This window comes from Schistocerca cancellata, chromosome 1 (genome assembly GCF_023864275.1).
Source record: "Schistocerca cancellata isolate TAMUIC-IGC-003103 chromosome 1, iqSchCanc2.1, whole genome shotgun sequence".
NCBI classification, from domain to species: Eukaryota; Metazoa; Arthropoda; class Insecta; order Orthoptera; family Acrididae; genus Schistocerca; species Schistocerca cancellata.
The window spans coordinates 746,743,142-746,762,476 of NC_064626.1; the positions used below are offsets into that span (position 1 = coordinate 746,743,142).

The 19,335-nt window shown below is 44.3% G+C and overlaps 1 protein-coding gene across 1 annotated transcript; it reads right to left on the reverse strand.

The window, feature by feature from the left end:
- Window positions 1-851: 851 nt before the first annotated feature.
- On the reverse strand, window positions 852-18,008 carry LOC126100275 (uncharacterized). The gene is made up of 2 exons (XM_049910909.1): window positions 17,887-18,008; window positions 852-1,116 (listed from the first exon to the last, which is right to left on the reverse strand). Exons 1-2 carry the CDS (start codon window positions 18,006-18,008, stop codon window positions 852-854), a joined length of 387 nt encoding a protein of 128 aa, XP_049766866.1.
- Window positions 18,009-19,335: the final 1,327 nt, after the last annotated feature.

The following is a 19,335-nucleotide window of genomic DNA, read 5'->3' on the forward strand; positions in this document are numbered from 1 at the left end:
ACATAAATATTGACATTTTTATCGGTTGTAGACCGTAGTTAACGTATTTTATGAATATAATTAGTATAAAAGATAGAGTTAATATTCTTGAAACAACTTATATGCAGCGATAACTTAAGAGTAACATCTTTACTTAAAAGATGTCCATGGAAATAAAAGAGGATCGTAAAGAGACGCGACTGTACAGCCGAGGAGGAAGGACGTACTTTACGGTACAGATACTGTTTTGTTTCGCGATACGGAAGGCAGCCATTGAGCGGCTACACATATTTTATGTAAGTTATTCTGTATTCTGCTAAAATAAACTAATTATTGTTCTCACAAAATGCATTTCCTTGTAATAGTTGCCACCTCAAATGGTCGCAGCGGATAATTATTTTTAATAAGCATTTTAATAAGTAGTTTAATTATAAACATGTGGTATGTTTAGTATCGTTTAATATAAACACTGAATCATTCAGTTTTTGTGCACCCATTTCTTAAACACCTAACCTAAAATAAATCTTAGCTGCTAAGATGAACTGCTCTCTACTTTCATATCAAGCATGACCCATAAGTAAGTTACTTGTAAAACTGCCATGTCATATCACCGTTGAGTGCAAGAAAAATATGTACATTCATTTGTTACGAATTGAAAAATTCATAAAAAAGATCCTCGTATCATTTGGTTTTGAATACAGTTATTATTACTATTATTATTATTATTATTGTTATTATTATTATTATTATTATTAATGAACAAGATTGTAGTGGACCTAGTGCAGTATCATGTGGCGAGTAAATGAAACAGCACCTGGTACGGCAGACAGACGAATTTTATTACGAGAGACGAGACACTGACAATAACAGAGTTAGTCCTCTGGGGGCGTGGGGACGCTGGGCGCCGAGGTGGACTTGGCCCTTTGGTCGGCGGACGCGCGGTGCCCGCCGTCGGCCGCGGCTTTGGCGGGGGCGGCGCTGGGGGCGGTGCTGCGCGGGAAGGCGGTCGTGCGCAGCGGCTTGGGCTCTCCCGTCCGCGGGTCGTAGGAGCCCAGGTAGCGCGAGCAGTGCGCGCAGAACAGCTGCGCCTCCTCCGCGCACAGCATCAACAGCGGCAGCAGGCAGAACGGCCAGCACCTGCGCCGAGGCACACCTCGCTGACTGCCTAGGTTCTCGGCGTACGCCTACTCATTTGTTGCACTGAGAGCCATACTCTGTTCATCGTCAAGTTCAGCCCTGTTGTGATGTCACACTAGTCTGCTTAACTGTCACACTACGCGAACTTTCGGCTCCGTGCAGGACCCATGAGAAATCAATACGTAATTGAAAGGTTTCGCGCTCCACTATTTTTCTGTACACTGGTTTACTTTGGTTAATTGTACACTACTGGCCATTAAAATTGCTACACCAAGAAGAGATGCAGATGATAAACGGGTATTCATTGGGCAAATATATTGTACTAGAACTGACGAGTGATTACGTTTTCACGCAATTTGGGTGCATAGACCCTGAGACATTAGTACCCAGAACAACCACCTCTGGCCGTAATAACGGCCCTGATACGCCTGGGCCTTGAGTCAAACAGAGCTTAGATGGCATGTACAGGTAGAGCTGCCCATGCAGCTTCAACACGATACCACAGTTCATCAAGAGTAGTGACTGGCGTACTGTGATGAGCCAGTTGCTCGGCCACCATTGACCAGACGTTTTCAATTGGTGAGGGATCTGGAGAATGTGCTGGCCAGGGCAGCAGTCGAACATTTTCTGTATCCATTAAGGCCGTTCTGGACCTGCAACATGCGGTCGTGCATTATCCTGCTAAAAGGTAAGTTTTCGCAGGGATCGAATGAAGGGTAGAGCCACAGGTCCTAACAAATCTGAAATGTAACGTCCACTGTCCAAAGTGCCGTAAATGCGAACAACAGGTGACCCAGACGTGTAACCAATGGCACCCCATACCATCACGCCGGGTGATACGCCAACATGGCAATGACGAATACACGCTTCCAATGTGAATTCACCGCTATTTCGCCAAACACGGATGCGACCATCGTGATGCTGTAAACAGAACCTGGATTCAGCCGAAAAAATAACGTTTTGCCATTCGTGCACCCAGGTTCGTCGTTGAGTACACCATCGCAGGCGCTCCTGTCTGTGATGCAGCGTCAAGGGTAACCGCATTCGCACTCTCCAAGCTGATAATCCATGCTGCGTGCAAACGTCGTCGAACTGTTCGTGCAGATGGTTGTTGTCTTGCATACGTCCCCATCTATTGACTCAGGGATCGAGACGTGGCTGCACGATCCGTTACAGCCATGCGGATAAGATGCCTGTCATCTCGACTGCTAGTGATACGGGGCAGTTGGGATCCAACACGGCGTTCCGTATTACCCTGCTGAACCCACCGATTCCATATTCTGCTAACAGTCATTGGATCTCGACCAACGCGAGCAGCAATGTCGCGATACGATAAACCGCAATCGCGAACGGCTACAATCCGACCTTTATCAAAGTCGGAAACGTGATGGTACACATTTCTCCCCCTTACACGAGGCATCACAACAACGTTTCACCAGGCAACGCTGGTCAACAGCTGTTTGTGTATGAGAAATCGGTTGTTAACTTTCCTCATGTCAGCACGTTGTAGGTGTCGCCACCGGCGTCAACTTCGTGTGAACGCTCTGAAAAGCTAATCATTTGCATATCACAGCATCTTCTTCGTGTCGGTTAAATTTCGCGTCTGTAGCACATCATCTTCGTGGTGTAGCAATTTTAATGGACAGTAGTTTATGTTGGGAACAAATGAGATTAATTATTATTATACTGGAACTGGCTTCTTATTAAATGACCAGTTTTGTTACTGTAACTCAATAGAATGCACAACGTATCTGTCTCTGTTAAAACTATCGTAAAAATGTTCTGAAATTATTTCTGTTATCAAAAATAATGAAGTTACCGTACGCAATGCTTAAGGAACCTCAAACCTTGCAGTGGATTTTTCGTCAACATTAATTATTAATCAGTGCCACGGCTAACACTAGAGCATGAGACTCTCATTATTAAACAGAAAATTATTTTTCCGTAACTTTTACCAGACCACATTTTTTCATAGCAAGGTTTCATTTTGAAACATGAAAGTATTTTAACTTTGACACTGTCAAAGTTCACAATATTAGAAGCCCGCGTCCGCCTGTGAAACACAACGTAAATTCTGCTGTTTTGTACTCCGATCTCTAACTGCTGTAATAGATAATTTTGAATTCACTTTTTTCCTGACCGCTTATTGCAGTATGGTGGCCCTTATTACCAGATCTGAATCTGCCGCGGCGGTGGCTCGCTCCACCGAGTCGCAGCTCTGCACCACGAACTCTACTTAAAAAGCTGAAAATGTCTGAAATAAATGGGTAAAATACCAGCCAAGCTTTCTAATAATACCATACGAATTCTCATTAAATAACTATATTTAAAACTCGAATAATAACAGGTTCACACACCTTTCTTTATAATCAGCGCCTAATGGCGCCCAGCTTACAATCTTGACAAATGAAAGCTACTTATGCGTTAAACATAGCATCAGAGGTTCCTCCTCTCTACGTGACTCCAAGAAGACGACGACAATGACATTATTATTCTTACACTACTATTTATGCAATGGCTGATTGTCATGAAATCTTTGAGATTTTTTTTATTAATTCTTTTCTGTGGCGGTTTCAGAACTCGCCGACACAGATATTATTTCACAAATCCACTACTGAACCCTCTGGCAACGGCCTAGCCGAAGTGGATACACCGGCTCCCGTGAGATCATCAAAGTTAAGCGCTGTTGGGCGTGGCCGGCACTTGGGTGGGTGACCATCCAGCCGCCATGCGCTGTTGCCATTTTTCGGGGCGCACTCAGCCTCGTGATGCCAAATGAGGAGCTACTCGACTGAATAGTAACGGCTTCGGTCAAGAATACCATCATAACGACCGGGAGAGCGGTGTGCTGACCCCACGCCCCTCCTATCCGCATCCTCCTCTTAGGACGACACGGCGGTCGGATGGTCCCGGTAGGCCATTCGTGGCCTGAAGATGGAGTGCTTTTTACTGCTGAATCCTCTACAAATACAAAATACAACATAATTGTCCCTATTCTATTGTTATTCAGAGTCCACAGACGTAATCAGTGCATGTGCATAAAATTGTAATTGCATAGCTATAAAGCATGTTTTACCAGGAAACGTTATAAAAGGAACCAAATAAAGTCTTAACTTTGTCACTTCCTCTCAAGAGCTTGCATGCATTTAAACGCGCAGTCAAAAATTACGAAAGTAGTCTGAAACAGTTACTCGCCGGAAAAAAGGAAATGAGCGTTTAGCTTCATTGGCCGGGGCAGGAGCAGGTCCGGCCACATCGGTGCAGGCCTTATTACATCCCGCCGGAGACGGCTGCTGGCACTCTTAAGGCCTACAGTGTCATGCTCTGTGACGTAAGCGGCACGGCCTGTCTTTTTCGTGGGGCTCCTCTTTTGTAAACAAACAAATAGGGTCTACTTTTCCATTAGTTGATTCGTTCTTACTATAGCTTGAATGGCATAATCAGGCATGCTAATGCTTCTAGAATCTTCACTGTTTTTCACCAGTAACAGTGTTAAATGTTTAATTCTTGTAGTTCTTGTTTCAGGTCTCACTGGTCCACCACTATCTCTGTCTCATCAGTCGTCCTCAAATGGTCTGGTCGTCGATATACATTTTGAAGCATCCCCTTAGAAAAATTATGAATGACAGTGCTGGTAAAACTCGCACGTTATTTGATTTTCAAACAGCTGAGCAAAACTGGACGTACTCAGACAGTTCTCTCTTTACTTATTCTGATCATCACCAAACTGACACACAATATTTTTAGCGCAATGCAATCTGAGTTTCAATAATCCCTACAAAAGAATGGCCCTGACTAACAACAACCTATACCTTTCATGAATAACTTACCTCACAAAATTCTTCGTTACTCGAACTACTGCAATATAGCGAGCGCCAATACTGCCAGCTAAATAAAAGAATCTAACTACTGAAGGCACTAACTACCGATAGGCATAGTTAGCAAATGAAAGATTTTGATAGACAACAAACAATGTATTTACCTTAATAATGTTCAAAAGTCATCAAATATGTATCTATCAATTCATGACATCCATCTTTACAAATTTCCTTTTTTCTGGCGGACACACGTCCAGATCGTCCGCTTATAGTAATATCTCAAAACTCTGGCATCTCTCTCTCCACATCCACCACTGCTGGCAGCTCGCCTCCAACTGCCCAATGCTACGCGCTGTTCACATCCAACTGCCCAACACTACACTAGCGAGTATTCCGACAATGAGTCCAACCAGCCACACACTGCACACAGCGCAGGGGGTTGGGTTGTTAGGGGAAGTAGACCAGACAGCGAGGTCATCGGTCTCATCGGATTAGGGAAGGACGGGGAAGGAAGTCGGCCGTGCCCTTTGAAAGAAACCATCCCGGCATTTGCCTGGAGCGATTTAGGGAAATCACGGAAAACCCAAATCAGGCTGGCCGGACGCGGGATTGAACCGTCGTCCTCCCGAGTACGAGTCCAGTGTCAAACCACTGCGCCACCTCGCTCGGTGCACACAGCGCAGTCAGCGATTTTCATACAGAGCACTACGTGGCATTACGAACATAAAAACCTAAGCAACCTACTTACAATTTTAATCACATGAAACAATATGGTTCCAGAGACCTTTCGAAGTGTTAGGCATCTATCATGTTTACAAGCAGACTGAAGGGGCGAATGAAATTTTGTACCATGGCCAGGATGAAAACCCAGCTCTCCTTCTCACTAGGTGAATGTGCTAAACATTGCGCTATCCTGTCTCTGCACAACTGCCTGCACTGCTCTGGACGTCTCCTTCCTCAGTCCAAATTCCATTAACGCATCAGCCCACTTGGTACTCCCCTTGAACTCGAACAGCATAGGTATAGCATTTAAGCATTGAAAGAAACCGGTGACCCTGCCTGAAACCCAGGTACATATGCTTTAATAAAATGAAGCTTCTTTTGACAATGTTGACTAGAATACTCTCTTTCAGATTCTGTAGGTGGCAGGGGTAAAATACAGGGAGCGAAAGGCTATTAACAATTTGTACAGAAACCAGATGGCAGTTGTAAGAGTTGAGGGGCATGAAAGGGAAGCAGTGGTTGGGAAAGGAGTGAAACAGGGTTGTAGCCTCTCCCCGATGTTATTCAATCTATATATTGACCAAGCAGTGAAGGAAACAAAAGAAAAATTCGGAGTAGGTATTAAAATCCATGGAGAAGAAATAAAAACTTTGAGGTTCGCCGATGACATTGTAATTCTGTCAGAGACAGCAAAGGACTTGGAAGAGCAGTTGAACGGAATGGATAGCGTCTTGAAAGGAGGATATAAGATGAACATCAACAAAAGCAAAACGAGGACAATGGAATGTAGTCGAATTAAGTCGGTAGATGCTGAGGGTATTAGATTAGCAAATGACACACTTAAAGTAGTAAAAGAGTTTTGCTATTTGGGGAGCAAAATAACTGATGATGGTCGAAGTAGAGAGGATATAAAATGTTGACTGGCAATGGCAAGGAAAGCGTTTCTGAAGAAGAGAAATTTGTTAACATCGAGTATAGATTTAAGTGTCAGGAAGTCATTTCTGAAAGTATTTGTATGGAGTGTCGCCATGTACGGAAGTGAAACATGGACGATAAATAGTTTGGACAAGAAGAGAATAGAAGTTTTCGAAATGTGGTGCTACAGAAGAATGCTGAAGATTAGATGGGTAGATCACATTACTAATGAGGAGGTATTGAATAGGATTGGGGAGAAGTTTGTGGCACAACTTGACTAGAAGAAGGGATCGATTGGTAGGACATGTTCTGAGGCATCAAGGGATCACCAATTTAGCATTGGAGGGCAGCGTGGAGGGTGAAAATCGTAGAGGGAGACTAAGAGATGAATACACCAAGGAGATTCAGAAGGATGTAGGTTGCAGTAGGTACTGGGAGATGAAGAAGCTTGCACAGGATAGAGTAGCATGGAGAGCTGCATCAAACCAGCCTGAAGACCACTACAACAACAACAAAATGAAGCTTAGGAGGAATATCAAGTGGGCTAAGGTGCGAATGGGAATTCAGATTGAGGAAGAAAGCGTGGCAGGCAAGTCCGTGCAGTGGTACAAAGCCACTGTGCCAGACTGGTGTAGTGGTTAGTGCTTCTGTCTAATGAGCAGGACAACCGCTTTCGATTGCCAGCCTTGGTACAAATTTTCATTCGTCACTTCAGTTCGTTTATGTGCTGTGAACATGTGTGAAGCTGCTTTGTTTTCTGTATTGATATATGGATGCAGTAAACCGTTAACAAGTAGCGAGAAGTTTTGGGGAAAAACCCGTCGCTATAGTTACGGCAGGTTTTAAAAAGAAGACGGGATTTTAGGGCAGGTTGTGTGTCGCGTGTATAAATTGGTCGAAAAAGAAAAGGAGGCAGTAAACTGGGTACCCCTGGAAAGATGAGACGAGGACCAGTGTGACAAGATTACTGAGACGATTTTGTGAAATGTGCAAGACTGGAGTCCAAACCTACGCTAATAATCGTATGGTTTATTGGCCCTTGGTCTATTCCATAAGGTGTTCTGTAAATGTGGATTGACAGCTCTCACGTTTTAGTGCCCTTGTTTGATCTCTTTAGATAACGTATTCCTACATATATAGAGTGTTAAAATAACTATCCAATGTATCAGGGGATAATAGCATGCATCAAAACAAGACAAACCTGTCTTATGATCATGATTCTTACAAACCATACGTTCTTCTGACATGTTCACATATGAACACGTGTTCATAGAATGTGCTCTTATGGTGTGACCTATGACAACTCGTTACTTTGCAGTGAACACATAGTTTTCATGGTTTATAAATGTTAAACTACATTCAGATCCGACGATGCCACCCTTAGTATGTTGAAACCGGATATCCAGTAAACAGTATTTAAGTGATCTTGGCTTTTGAATTATTTCTACTACTCGTTACTTGTCGTACTACAGGTGACTACCCAATAATTAATTACAACGCCTGGCATGGAATACTGCGAGGTAGTAAGGCATCACGAACAGGTGGTTGCGGATATGAGCACCGTTGTTGCATTGGCGCTTGGTATCATACCAGGGTCAACAACGTGCTGGGATGCTGCCGTGCAGTATCGATGTAACCTTTAGCTGGCTCGGCGGTCTGCAGTGAGTTGCTCCGCTTACGTTGTTTGATTGTACTGTAGTCTTGTTACATCTGTTTACATTCCGTGCATTTCTCCTAACTCTGGATGCGTACCGTGATGTTTGGCGTACTTACAGGCCACGTTTGAAGTACATGTTGTTGTGATGTCTGCGGTGCGGTACAGCATGTTTTCTCTCTTGTAGATACTGCGACACAGCCTACCTATAGCGGCCTTTTATTTCACAGGAGAAATGGCAGACGTGATTTAGTGCTATGGTTTAGCAGATGGAGTTAACCTGACAGCCCGTAACCTGTACACTGAACGACTTCCAGCACGCATGGTACCATATGTTAAGCTGTTCAGCTGAGTGTTCCAGCGTCTCGCGGAAACGGGTTCCGTAGTATCTAACAAAGTAGACAGTGGAAGGCCTCGTTCAGTTCGCACGCCTGAAATGGAGGAGAGTGTTCTAGGTACAGTGGACGACAATCCTGGGGCCGGTGTGTGACGAACGGCAGTTGTCGAAGGTGTTAGTCATCCTCTGATCTGGGAGGTACTTCTTGAGCAATTTGTTGTATCCGTACCATGTTCAGCGCGTCCAGGTTCTTAGGGCACAAGACCATCCTACCAGAGTGCAGTTCTGCCAACGGTTCTTGCGGCAGTGTGGTGCAGATTTTCAAATTGCCTCCAAGATTTTGCTTACTGATGAGGCGGTGTTTACACGAGACGGCATTGCAAATGGCCATAATCAGCCTGTGTGGACCGATGAGAATCTCCATGCGGTTCAAGAAACAAGGCATCAGGGTCGATTCTCAATCAATGTATGGGTAGGCGTTCTTGGCGATAGATTCATAGGGTGATACGTGCGACCACAGAGATTAACATGGGCTCGTTGTCACCGCCTTATGAAGAATATACTGACAATCTTGCTCGAGGATGTGCAGTGTCAGGTCAGACTACAGATACCGTTCATGCATGATGGCGCACCAGCACATTTTCTCTCCATTGTGCATCGGCACCTGACGAGAACATTTGAAAACCGGTGTATTGGCGGGGAGGTCCCATACTTTCGCCCGCTCATGCTCCGGACTTAACTCCACTAGACTTCTGGTTATGGGGAGACATGAAGCAATTGGTCTATGCCGCTCCAATGTGCACACAATTCACAATCGCATCTTCCGTGCAGCTGAGCAAATTGAGAATCAACCAGGGCGATTCCAAAGAACGCGTTAGTTCTTACACCGAGATGAATGGATATCACATTGAGCGCCTCCTCTGAACAAGTGGTCGTATCAGAACGTAAGCTTTGAAGGACCATGCTTATATTTTTTTATTTCTTTGATGAGTACAATCATCTCCTGATACTGGATAGAGTAATCACTGTGACTTAATACATTCATCCCACTATACGACGAGACGTTCTGTGCCTTCATGGGAAAAATGTTTGCCTAGCCTACGGAACCATGATTGTACCCAGGCGCGGACCTCTTCATCCGAAACAATCAACGACCACGAATATCCTTCTTCATGGCTCCAAAGATACAGAAATCGCTTGGGGAAATATCGGGACTGTATGGAAGATGTGTAAAGGCGTCCCAGCGAAACTTGTGCATCGTAGTCGAAAGAGCAGACACACCACCTCCGGGAAAATCATGATGACCTTTTCCTTTCACTGTAGGAGCCCGCTGCTCATTGACTTTCTGGAACACGGTCCCACAGTTAACGCACGGAGGTACAAGAACACTCTGCAAAACGAAGCATGTCTTCAAGTCCAAACGCCCAGAAATTTTGTCGGATGGCATGACTGTTGCAGGATAGTGCCTGTCAATATGCTGCCAAGGTTGTTTGGACTACGCTGCAGAAGTTTCACTGGGAAACCCTTACACATCCTTTATACAGTCCCGATCGCTCCCCTTTCGACTTCCATATTTTTGCAGCCCTGAAGAAAGACGTTCGTGGCCGTCGACTTGCTTCAGGCGAAGAGGCGCACGTCTGGGTACAGTAATGGTTCCTTAGGCAACTGATAACATTTCCCCTTGAAGACACTGACTGTCTTGTCTCACAATGGGATAAATGTATTAGCATTCATAGCAAATATTTTTTAAATAACGAACATTTTACTTACCTTTTTCCATATGTCTCGCTTTCATTTGACTGCCCCTAATGTATCCAATACACAGGGTGTAAACGATAACTGTTTACAACGTACCAAAGTGCCATAGATAAAGTGGAGTCGAACAGTTTGATGAAACATACCTGCTGTCTATCAAACCAGGAAACTATATCAAACCGACCACAGAAATCCACCTAAGAGATAGCTCATGAGCGTCGCACAAGGTTTTCAATATCCTCTCCCTGTCTTATGCCACCGGATTAGTCGGCTCTTACGTTAACATTACTGACTTAAACTTTCCCCTAAGAGTGATGAAAGATGACTTTAATAAACGTTACGCAAAACTTGATTACGTTTACAGTTCGATTTAAACGTAACCATTACCAGGACATTAGTTTCGTAGTAAGGCAGCCAAAGCAACAGAAAAATTTAATCCCTTGATGCAATAATTTACCAACAGCCATATGTGTTGTAGAAATTTATTTTATGAACTTCTTATGTGCTACCAGTTTCGGCATTACATGATACCATATTCAGGCCCCACAAGTCATAGTCGTAAAATCGCTATACACGGAAGGAGCCACATAAGTGGGTCCGTATATCAAATCGTTATGCAACAGCTCTTGGTGGCCAGGCGCCCACAAGATGGCATCAATGTAATGCCGAAACTGGTAGCACATAAGAAGTTCATAAAATAAATTTCTGCAATAGATACGGCTGTTTGTAAATTGTTGCATCAAGAAATACATGCCAGCCGTTGTCCCAGAGTCCATAATGGATCAACAAAGAAAATTTTAATTGTGAATTTTATGTTGCAAAAGTTTTCACAACATTTTGAGATAAAATTTAAACAAAAGTCAGTTTTTACACTTTTAAGTGCAGGAACAAGGAGTTTTTTTTTATTCAAAGATGAGTTCAGCTACAGAAGGAAAAGTACTCGCGCAGCGCGCATGTGCTGCAGATCCGTTGGCTTTTGTAAGGCAATTTGAGACTGTTTCCCGGCACAGTAAGCCACAAGTGTCCTGTATCAATGTGCCCGTCTCGACTTCACCTACACCACTGTGCTGCGTTGTAGACAGTTACCGCTTACACTCCATATACGACTTTCAGTTATGATATGTGAGCTGATAAATAACCAGTTGTATTGTGTTATTCTGTACTTGTGCTTGTTGTCCAGTTTTTTTTTTTTGAGTCCTCTACTCTGCAGCCTATTTTCAGTCTTTGTTTCCTGAATATGTTCTCAACCCTGTGAGCTACTTTACTGTTATAGTAACAAACTTCTTAGTCATACGTTTTTTTTTTTGTACAAAAACTACTTTTGTAACTGTTTACAGAGAGTAGACACATGTAGAGAAACATCCTTAGTAGTGTATGAGAGACTTCTTAATAAACCTATGAAAGACTGACACTATCATCTACTCTAAATCTACGACAAAGTAGCGGTGCTCTCCCTTGATGCAAACATTAGTCTTTTGACGTCTATTGTTTTCTTAAAGGGATCTACGTCGAGCAACGTGAAACTGACTTTGAGAGAACTGTCGCGGAGTTTAAATTACTGTCGTGTCGATGCGTAATGGCGGTGCTGTAGAACTGCTTGGACGGCGGATGTAATGAAAGAAGACATACCAAAGGCACGAGAACTGAAGAGCGGACACAGGCGTTTTGCTGCAGAAGATTCGTGGGCTAGAAAGCAGATTAGAAGATTTTCGAAGGAACTTTAATGGTGGATAGCGTGAACAGTACATGAAATTCGAAAATTCTTGTAGTGTGTCTGTTCGTGAATGGGCGTAAGAATGTGTATAGTCTGCGCTGTTGAAAGAGACTATAGTAAGGAAACAGTATTTTTCGATCCAAAGACCTTATTAAATAGAAGACAGCGAAAGGTTTTAGCAGCAGTACCAAAGATTGGCAGCTGTTTGGCAACATTTAGCACAGGAAAAGCATTTTTATAGACATCACCCGTACATATTCTACCTCATTCTTTACTGGTTTCGGTTTTTATAACGATCGTCACTGGAAGACTAAACAACAACAACAAAACATAAAGGAGGAAAAAACATTACAGTTGTACTTATGTGCATCAAAATAATAATCAGTACTTACAAAGTAGTATATCATATGGATCAAAAATGCATATTTCTCATGAATGACTCATCAGCTTACCAAATACAACGATGTTTCACAGTGGTATGTAAAATACACGTAATTTGGCTAATGTCGTAAATCACACAAGAAGATTACAATCCAGTGCATAAAGGATTACGTAAGGACCCAAGTAAATGACATCGAAGAAAGAGGTAAGCCAAGATCATCAAAGAGCGTTGAGTTATCTTCAAATGCTGCAGAACTGTCTTTTTCGACAACGTCACGACTTCGATCACTTCATTTTAGGAAGGTATTGAGCTCCACCAGCCGCGCGGGGTAGGCGCGAGGTCTTGGGCGCCTTGCCACGGTTCGCACGGCTGCCCCCGTCGGAGGTTCGAGCCCTTCCTCGGGCATGGGTATGTGTGTGTTGGCCTTAGCGTAAGTTAAAGTTAGATTAAGTAGTGTGTAAGCCTAGGGACCAATGACCTCAGCAGTTCGGTCCTAAGGAACTTACCACAAATTTCCAAATTTTGAGAGCCACCACACTGTCACAACAACGTACCTGGACACACTGCATCAATGACACACTGCCTTAGGGTTGGATAGGGCGCGCGCGATCACGAAACACTGCTCTGTATTCCTAGCCTGTAAGATCACCAGACATGACCCTATGAATTTTTTTCTTACGTGCATGTGAGAAGGGAAGTGAGTTCATCTCCCCTTTACGTCGTGAGGTAAAAGAAGCGAACGACAGAACAAAAATGGTTCAAATGGCTCTGAGCACTATGGGACTTAACCTGTGAGGTCATCAGTCCCCTAGAACTTAGAACTACTTAAACCTAACTAACCTAAGGACAGCACACACATTCATTCCCGAGGTAGGATTCAAACCTGCGACTGTAGCAGTCGCGTGCTCCAGACTGTAGCGCCTAGAACCGCTCGGCCACCCCAGCCGGCACACCAGAACAACAGGAGCCTTAACTTCTGTAAAGGCCGATAGTTTATGACGAATTTAGCTGTTGCCTAGGTGTTCTTGGTGCTGCTGCTGGTGGACACACAGTCCATTTGTAATAGCTCAGCCAAAACTTTAAGATTTTGTGAGTACTTTGCAATTAATCTCATATTTGTAATTTTTTAAAGGATAACTATGGAGTTGTGTATGAGGGTTGCCCAGAAAGTAATGCACTGCTTTTTTTTTCTTCAACAATTCCTTATTGAACATAATGAGAATTACACACACGAAAGAAGCGTGTTTTACCTTTTTTTTCTTTGTTTTTGGTCATCAGTCTGCTGACTGGTTTGATGCGGCCCGCCACGAATTCCTGTCCTGTGCTAACCTCTTCATCTCAGAGTAGCACTTGCAACCAACGTCCTCAATTATTTGCTTGACGTATTCCAATCTCTGTCTTCCTCTACACTTTTTGCCCTCTACAGCTCCCTCTAGTACCATGGAAGTCATTCCCTCATGTCTTAGCACATGTCCTATCATCCTGTCCCTTCTCCTTATCAGTGTTTTCCACATATTCCTTTCCTCTCCGATTCTGCGTAGAACCTCCTCATTCCTTACCTTATCAGTCCACCTAATTTTCAACATTCATCTATAGCACCACATCTCAAATGCTTCGATTCTCTTCTGTTCCGGTTTTCCCACAGTCCATGTTTCACTACCATACAATGCTGTACTCCAGACGTACATCCTCAGAAATTTCTTCCTCAAATTAAGGCCGGTATTTGATATTAGTAGACTTCTCTTAGCCAGAAATGCCTTTTTTGCCATAGCGAGTCTGCTTTTGATGTCCTCCTTGCTCCGTCCGTCATTGGTTATTTTACTGCCTAGGTAGCAGAATTCCTTAACTTCATTGACTTCGTGACCATCAATCCTGATGTTAAGTTTCTCGCTGTTCTCATTTCTACTACTTCTCATTACCTTCGTCTTTCTCCGATTTACTCTCAAACCATACCGTGTACTCATTAGACTGTTCATTCCGTTCAGCAGATCATTTAATTCTTCTTCACTTTCACCTTTTGTTTTACCTACACACCCTATTTTTCCACGTAATCTCCATCCCGTTCTATGGCCTCCCTCCAGCGCGAAACAAGGCCCTGTCGGCCCAATTCCCCTCCTGGTGGCGAAGCCAGTGCTTTACTGCGTGAACTTCCTTTACTGACTGACAGATGCAGCGCCAACTACCGAGTTGTAATGCATCTGTCCTCGTGAATGACATCATCAGGTCGCTGCAACATGTCAACTGTAGCAAACGTGGATACTCCCGACCGCTCCAGATCGTGGAGCCCGCCGAACCGCCTTCTGATGTCCTTACCCTCCGTGACCGCCAACTAAATGTACTTCTGTCAACAGCAGATGATGATGATCTTTGGTTTTTTGGGGCGCTCAACTGCGCGGTTATCAGCGCCCGTACAAAATTCCCAATCTTTGCTCAGTCCAATATCGCCACTGTCATGAATCATGATGAAATGATGAGGACAACACAAACACCCAGTCATCTCGAGGCAGGGGAAAATCCCTGACCCCGCCGGGAATCGAACCCGGGACCCCGTGCACGGGAAGCGAGACCGACAGCAGATGCTCCATAGACTTTGCACAAGCGTTTGTGAATATTCCCCACAGTTTGTTTTTCTGCAGCGAAAAATTCAATGAGGGTACTTTGCTCGTAACGTACGTCACCTACAGACGCCATTTCGAAACTGTCGTGCAGCTGCGCTACCCGTCGGAAGTGACGGAAACTTGGAGCACTCACTCAAGAGGCTTCAAATAATGGCTACGTAAAGTTCCACATTCGTAGCATTGTTTTCGGCTTATGAAAAAACAAAAATTCGGGGCATTACGTTTTGGGCAATCCTCGTAATTCGCTCATTCTTTTGGGAACACACTGTGTAATTTTGAGAATTTTCGTTCTTTTTGTCCGTGTATCCTAATACGTTCTCGGTTGTTGTTATTGTTTAGTCTTCCAGAAATGATGGTTGTAGAACCCAAAAGAATAAAGTTGGATGTATAGTTGATGGTTACAAAAATGCGTTTCAAATACACTACTGGCCATTAAAATTGCTACACCACGTAGATGACGTGCTACAGACGTGAAATTTAACCGATAGGCAGAAGATGCTGTGATATGCAAATGATTAGCTTTTCAGAGCATTCACACAAGGTTGGCGCCGGTGGCGACACCTACAACGTGCTAACATGAGGAAAGTTGCCAATCGATTTCTCATACACAAACAGCAGTTGACCGGCGTTGCCTGGTGAAACGTTGTTGCGGTGCTTCGTTTAAGGAGGAGAAATGCGTACCATCACGTTTCCTACTTTGATAAAGGTTGGATTGTAGCCTATCGCGATTTCGGTTTATCGTATCGCGACATTGCTGCTCGCGTTGGTCGAGATCCAATGACTGTTAGCAAAATATGGAATCGGTGGGTTCAGGGGGGTAAAACGGAACGCCGTGCTGTATCCCAATGGCGGCGTATCACTAGCAGTCGAGATGACAGGCATCTTATCCGCATGGCTGTAACGGATCGTGCAGCCACGTCTCGATCCCTGAGTCAACAGATGGGGACGTTTGCAAGACAACAACCATCGGCACGAACAGTTCGACGACGTTTGCAGCAGATGGACTATCAGCTCGGAGACCATGGCTGCGGTTACCCTTGACGCTGCATCACAGACAGGAGCGCCTGCGAAGGTGTACTCAACGACGAACCTGGGTGCACGAATGGCGAAACGTCATTTTTTCGGATGAATCCAGGTTGTGTTTACAGCATCATGATGGTTTCATCCGTGTTTGGCGACATCTCAGTGAACGCACATTGGAAGCGTGTATTCGCTATCGCCATACTGGCGTATCACCCGGCGTGATGGTATGGGGTGCCACTGGCAACACGTCTCGGTCTCCTCTTGTTCGCATTCACGGCACTTTGAACAGTGGACGTTACATTTCAGATGTGTTACGCCCCGTGGCTCTAGCCTTCATTCGATCCCTGCGAAATCCTACATTTCAGCAGGATAATGCACGACCGCATGTTGCAGGTCCTGTACGGGCCTTTCTGGATACAGAAAATGTTCTACTGCTGCCCTGGCCAGCACACTCTCCAGATTTCTCATCAATTGAAGACGTCTGGTCAATGGTGGCCGAGCAACTGGCTCGCCACAATACGCCAGTCACTACTCTCGATGATCTGTGGTATCGTGTTGAAGCTGCATGGGCAGCTGTACCTGAACACGCCATCCAAGCTCTGTTTGAGTCAATGCCCAGGCGTATCAAGGCCGTTATTACGGCCAGAGGTGGTCGTTCTGGGTGCTGATTTCTCAAGATCTATGCACCCTAATTGCGTGAAAATGTGATCAAATGTCAGTTTTAGTATAATACAGAGTGATTCAAAAAGAATACCACAACTTTAAAAATGTGTATTTAGTGAAAGAAACATAATATAACCTTCTGTTGTACATCATTACAAAGAGTATTTAAATAGGTTTTTTTCACTCAAAAACATGTTCAGAGATGTTCAATATGGCCCCCTCCAGACACTCGAGCAATATCAACCCGATACTCCAACTCGTTCCACACTCTCTGTAGCATATCTAACAGTTTGGATAGCTGCTGTTATTTCTCGTTTCAAATCATCAATGGTGGCTGGGAGAGGTGGCCGAAACACCATATCCTTAACATACCCCCATAAGAAAAAATCGCAGGAGGTAAGATCAGGGCTTCTTGGAGGCCAGTGATGAAGTGCTCTGTCACGGGCTGCCTGGCGGCCGATCCATCGCCTAGGGTAGTTGACGTTCAGGTTTCATAACTAACCTTTTTCGTAGGACTCTCCGTACAGTTGATTGTGGAATTTGCAGCTCTCTGCTGGCTCTGCGAGTCGATTTTCCTGGGCTGCGAACAAATGCTTGCTGGGTGCGTGCTACATTTTCATCACTCGTTCTCGGCCGTCCAGAACTTTTCCGTTTGCACAAACACCCATTCTCTGTAAACTGTTTATACCAACGTTTAATACACCACCTATCAGGAGCGTTAACACCATACTTCGTTCGAAATGCACGCTGAACAACTGTCGGTTCACTTCTGCCGTACTCAATAACACAAAAAGCTTTCTGTTGAGCGGTCGTCATCTTAGCATCAACTAACGCTGACGCCTAGTCAACAACGCCTCAAGCGAACAAATGTACAACTAAATGAAACTTTATAGCTCCCTTAATTCACCGACAGATAGTGCTTAGCTCTGCCTTTTGTCGTTGCAGAGTTTTAAATTCCTAAAGTTGTGGTATTCTTTTTTAATCACCCTGTATATTTGCCCAATGAATACCCGTTTATCATCTGCATTTCTTCTTGGTGTAGCAATTTTAATGGCTAGTAGTGTATTTATAAGCTGTAGCAAGTTACTTTTATAAAGTAACATTTAGCGTAAGGTAGTGTTGCTGCACTGTATAGCTAGGCTGCATGCCGGCCAGGGCGGGTACTGACCCGACAGCGCAGAGGGCGCCCAGCGGCGTCCTGGAGCGGTCGGTGCGCGCGCGCCGTATCACGGGAGGCGCCTCCATGCCGCACGCCGGACACGCCACCGCCGCCTTGCCCGGCCGCCACATCTCCACTGAAACAACGCCAACAACAACCACCTGCATCCCACCCACCACTCGGATGCACAGTACTGCGCCTAACGCACGCGCATTTTTTAAGTTTACCGCCCCATCCTTCATTTATGTCTATTTTCTTGTCAATGTTGTACTTGGTGTAGTGCTCTAAATCACTTATAAACAAACGCACCTGTTTTTCACAAAAGCAAAATCACGAAATAATCGTCAAAATTGTGTGGTAACACGTCCCTTGAAGAAGTCTGATAGGAGTTACGGCAATGAAATTCAAATATCGGTGACAGTCGATTCTACACCTGTTCGATATACGAGGGTAATCCCAAAAGTAAGGTCTCCTATCTTTTTTGTAAGTACATAGACCTGTTTATTTCTACAATGGCTTGCATCAGTTTACTTCTTGAACATTTAGCTATTTTTCGACATAATCACCAATTCAGTCGATGCATTTTTGTAGACGCTGTGGCGGTTTTTGTGTGCCCATGTCATACGGGCTCGCCGCCATGCTGTTCAGAAAGTTATGAGCCTCTTCTTTCACCTCATCGTCGGAGCTGTATCGCTGGGACCACAATTAACGAAGACAGGTACTGTGAGACTCTGAAAAAACTGAAACGGGCAATTCAGAATCGGAGAAGAGGGATGTTGAGCAAGGGCGTACACATTCTCCATGACAACGCTCGCCCACACTTCGCTCGGCAAACCGTTGCTCTGCTGCAACAGTTTCAGTGGAACATAGTCACCCACCCACCCACCCTATAGTCCTGACTCGGCGCTTAGTGACTATCAGCTGTTCCCTAGGCTGAAAGAACATTTGGCCAGAAAGCGATTCAGCTCCGACGACGATGTGAAAGAAGAGGTTCATAACTTTCTGAACACCATGGCGGTGAGCTGGTATGACATGGGCATACAAAAACTGCCACAGCTTCTACAAAAATGCGTCGGCAGAAATGGTGATTATGTCGAAAAATAGCTAAATCTTGTAGCTGTAAACTAATGCAAACCATTGTAGAAATTAACAGGTCTATGTATTTACAAAAAAAAATAGCAGACCTTACTTTTGGGATTACCCTAGTACCTAGAATTCGTATGTCGTATCGAGCGAGTACTGCTAACTTCATTTCCTGCTTAGGGAAGTAAGACATTCAACTACGTCCATCGTGTTCTTTGCTCGGCTGTGTATTGCATTTTGGAAGTCGTTTCTGATCACCGATGCATTCAGTCTTATGTTTTGTGATTTGCTTTTGTGCTGAAGTCTGGTAATTGGTAGTGATAGTTTTTGCTCGGAAAAAAAATTCAACAGTAGTAATTAACGTGTTTGACAAAA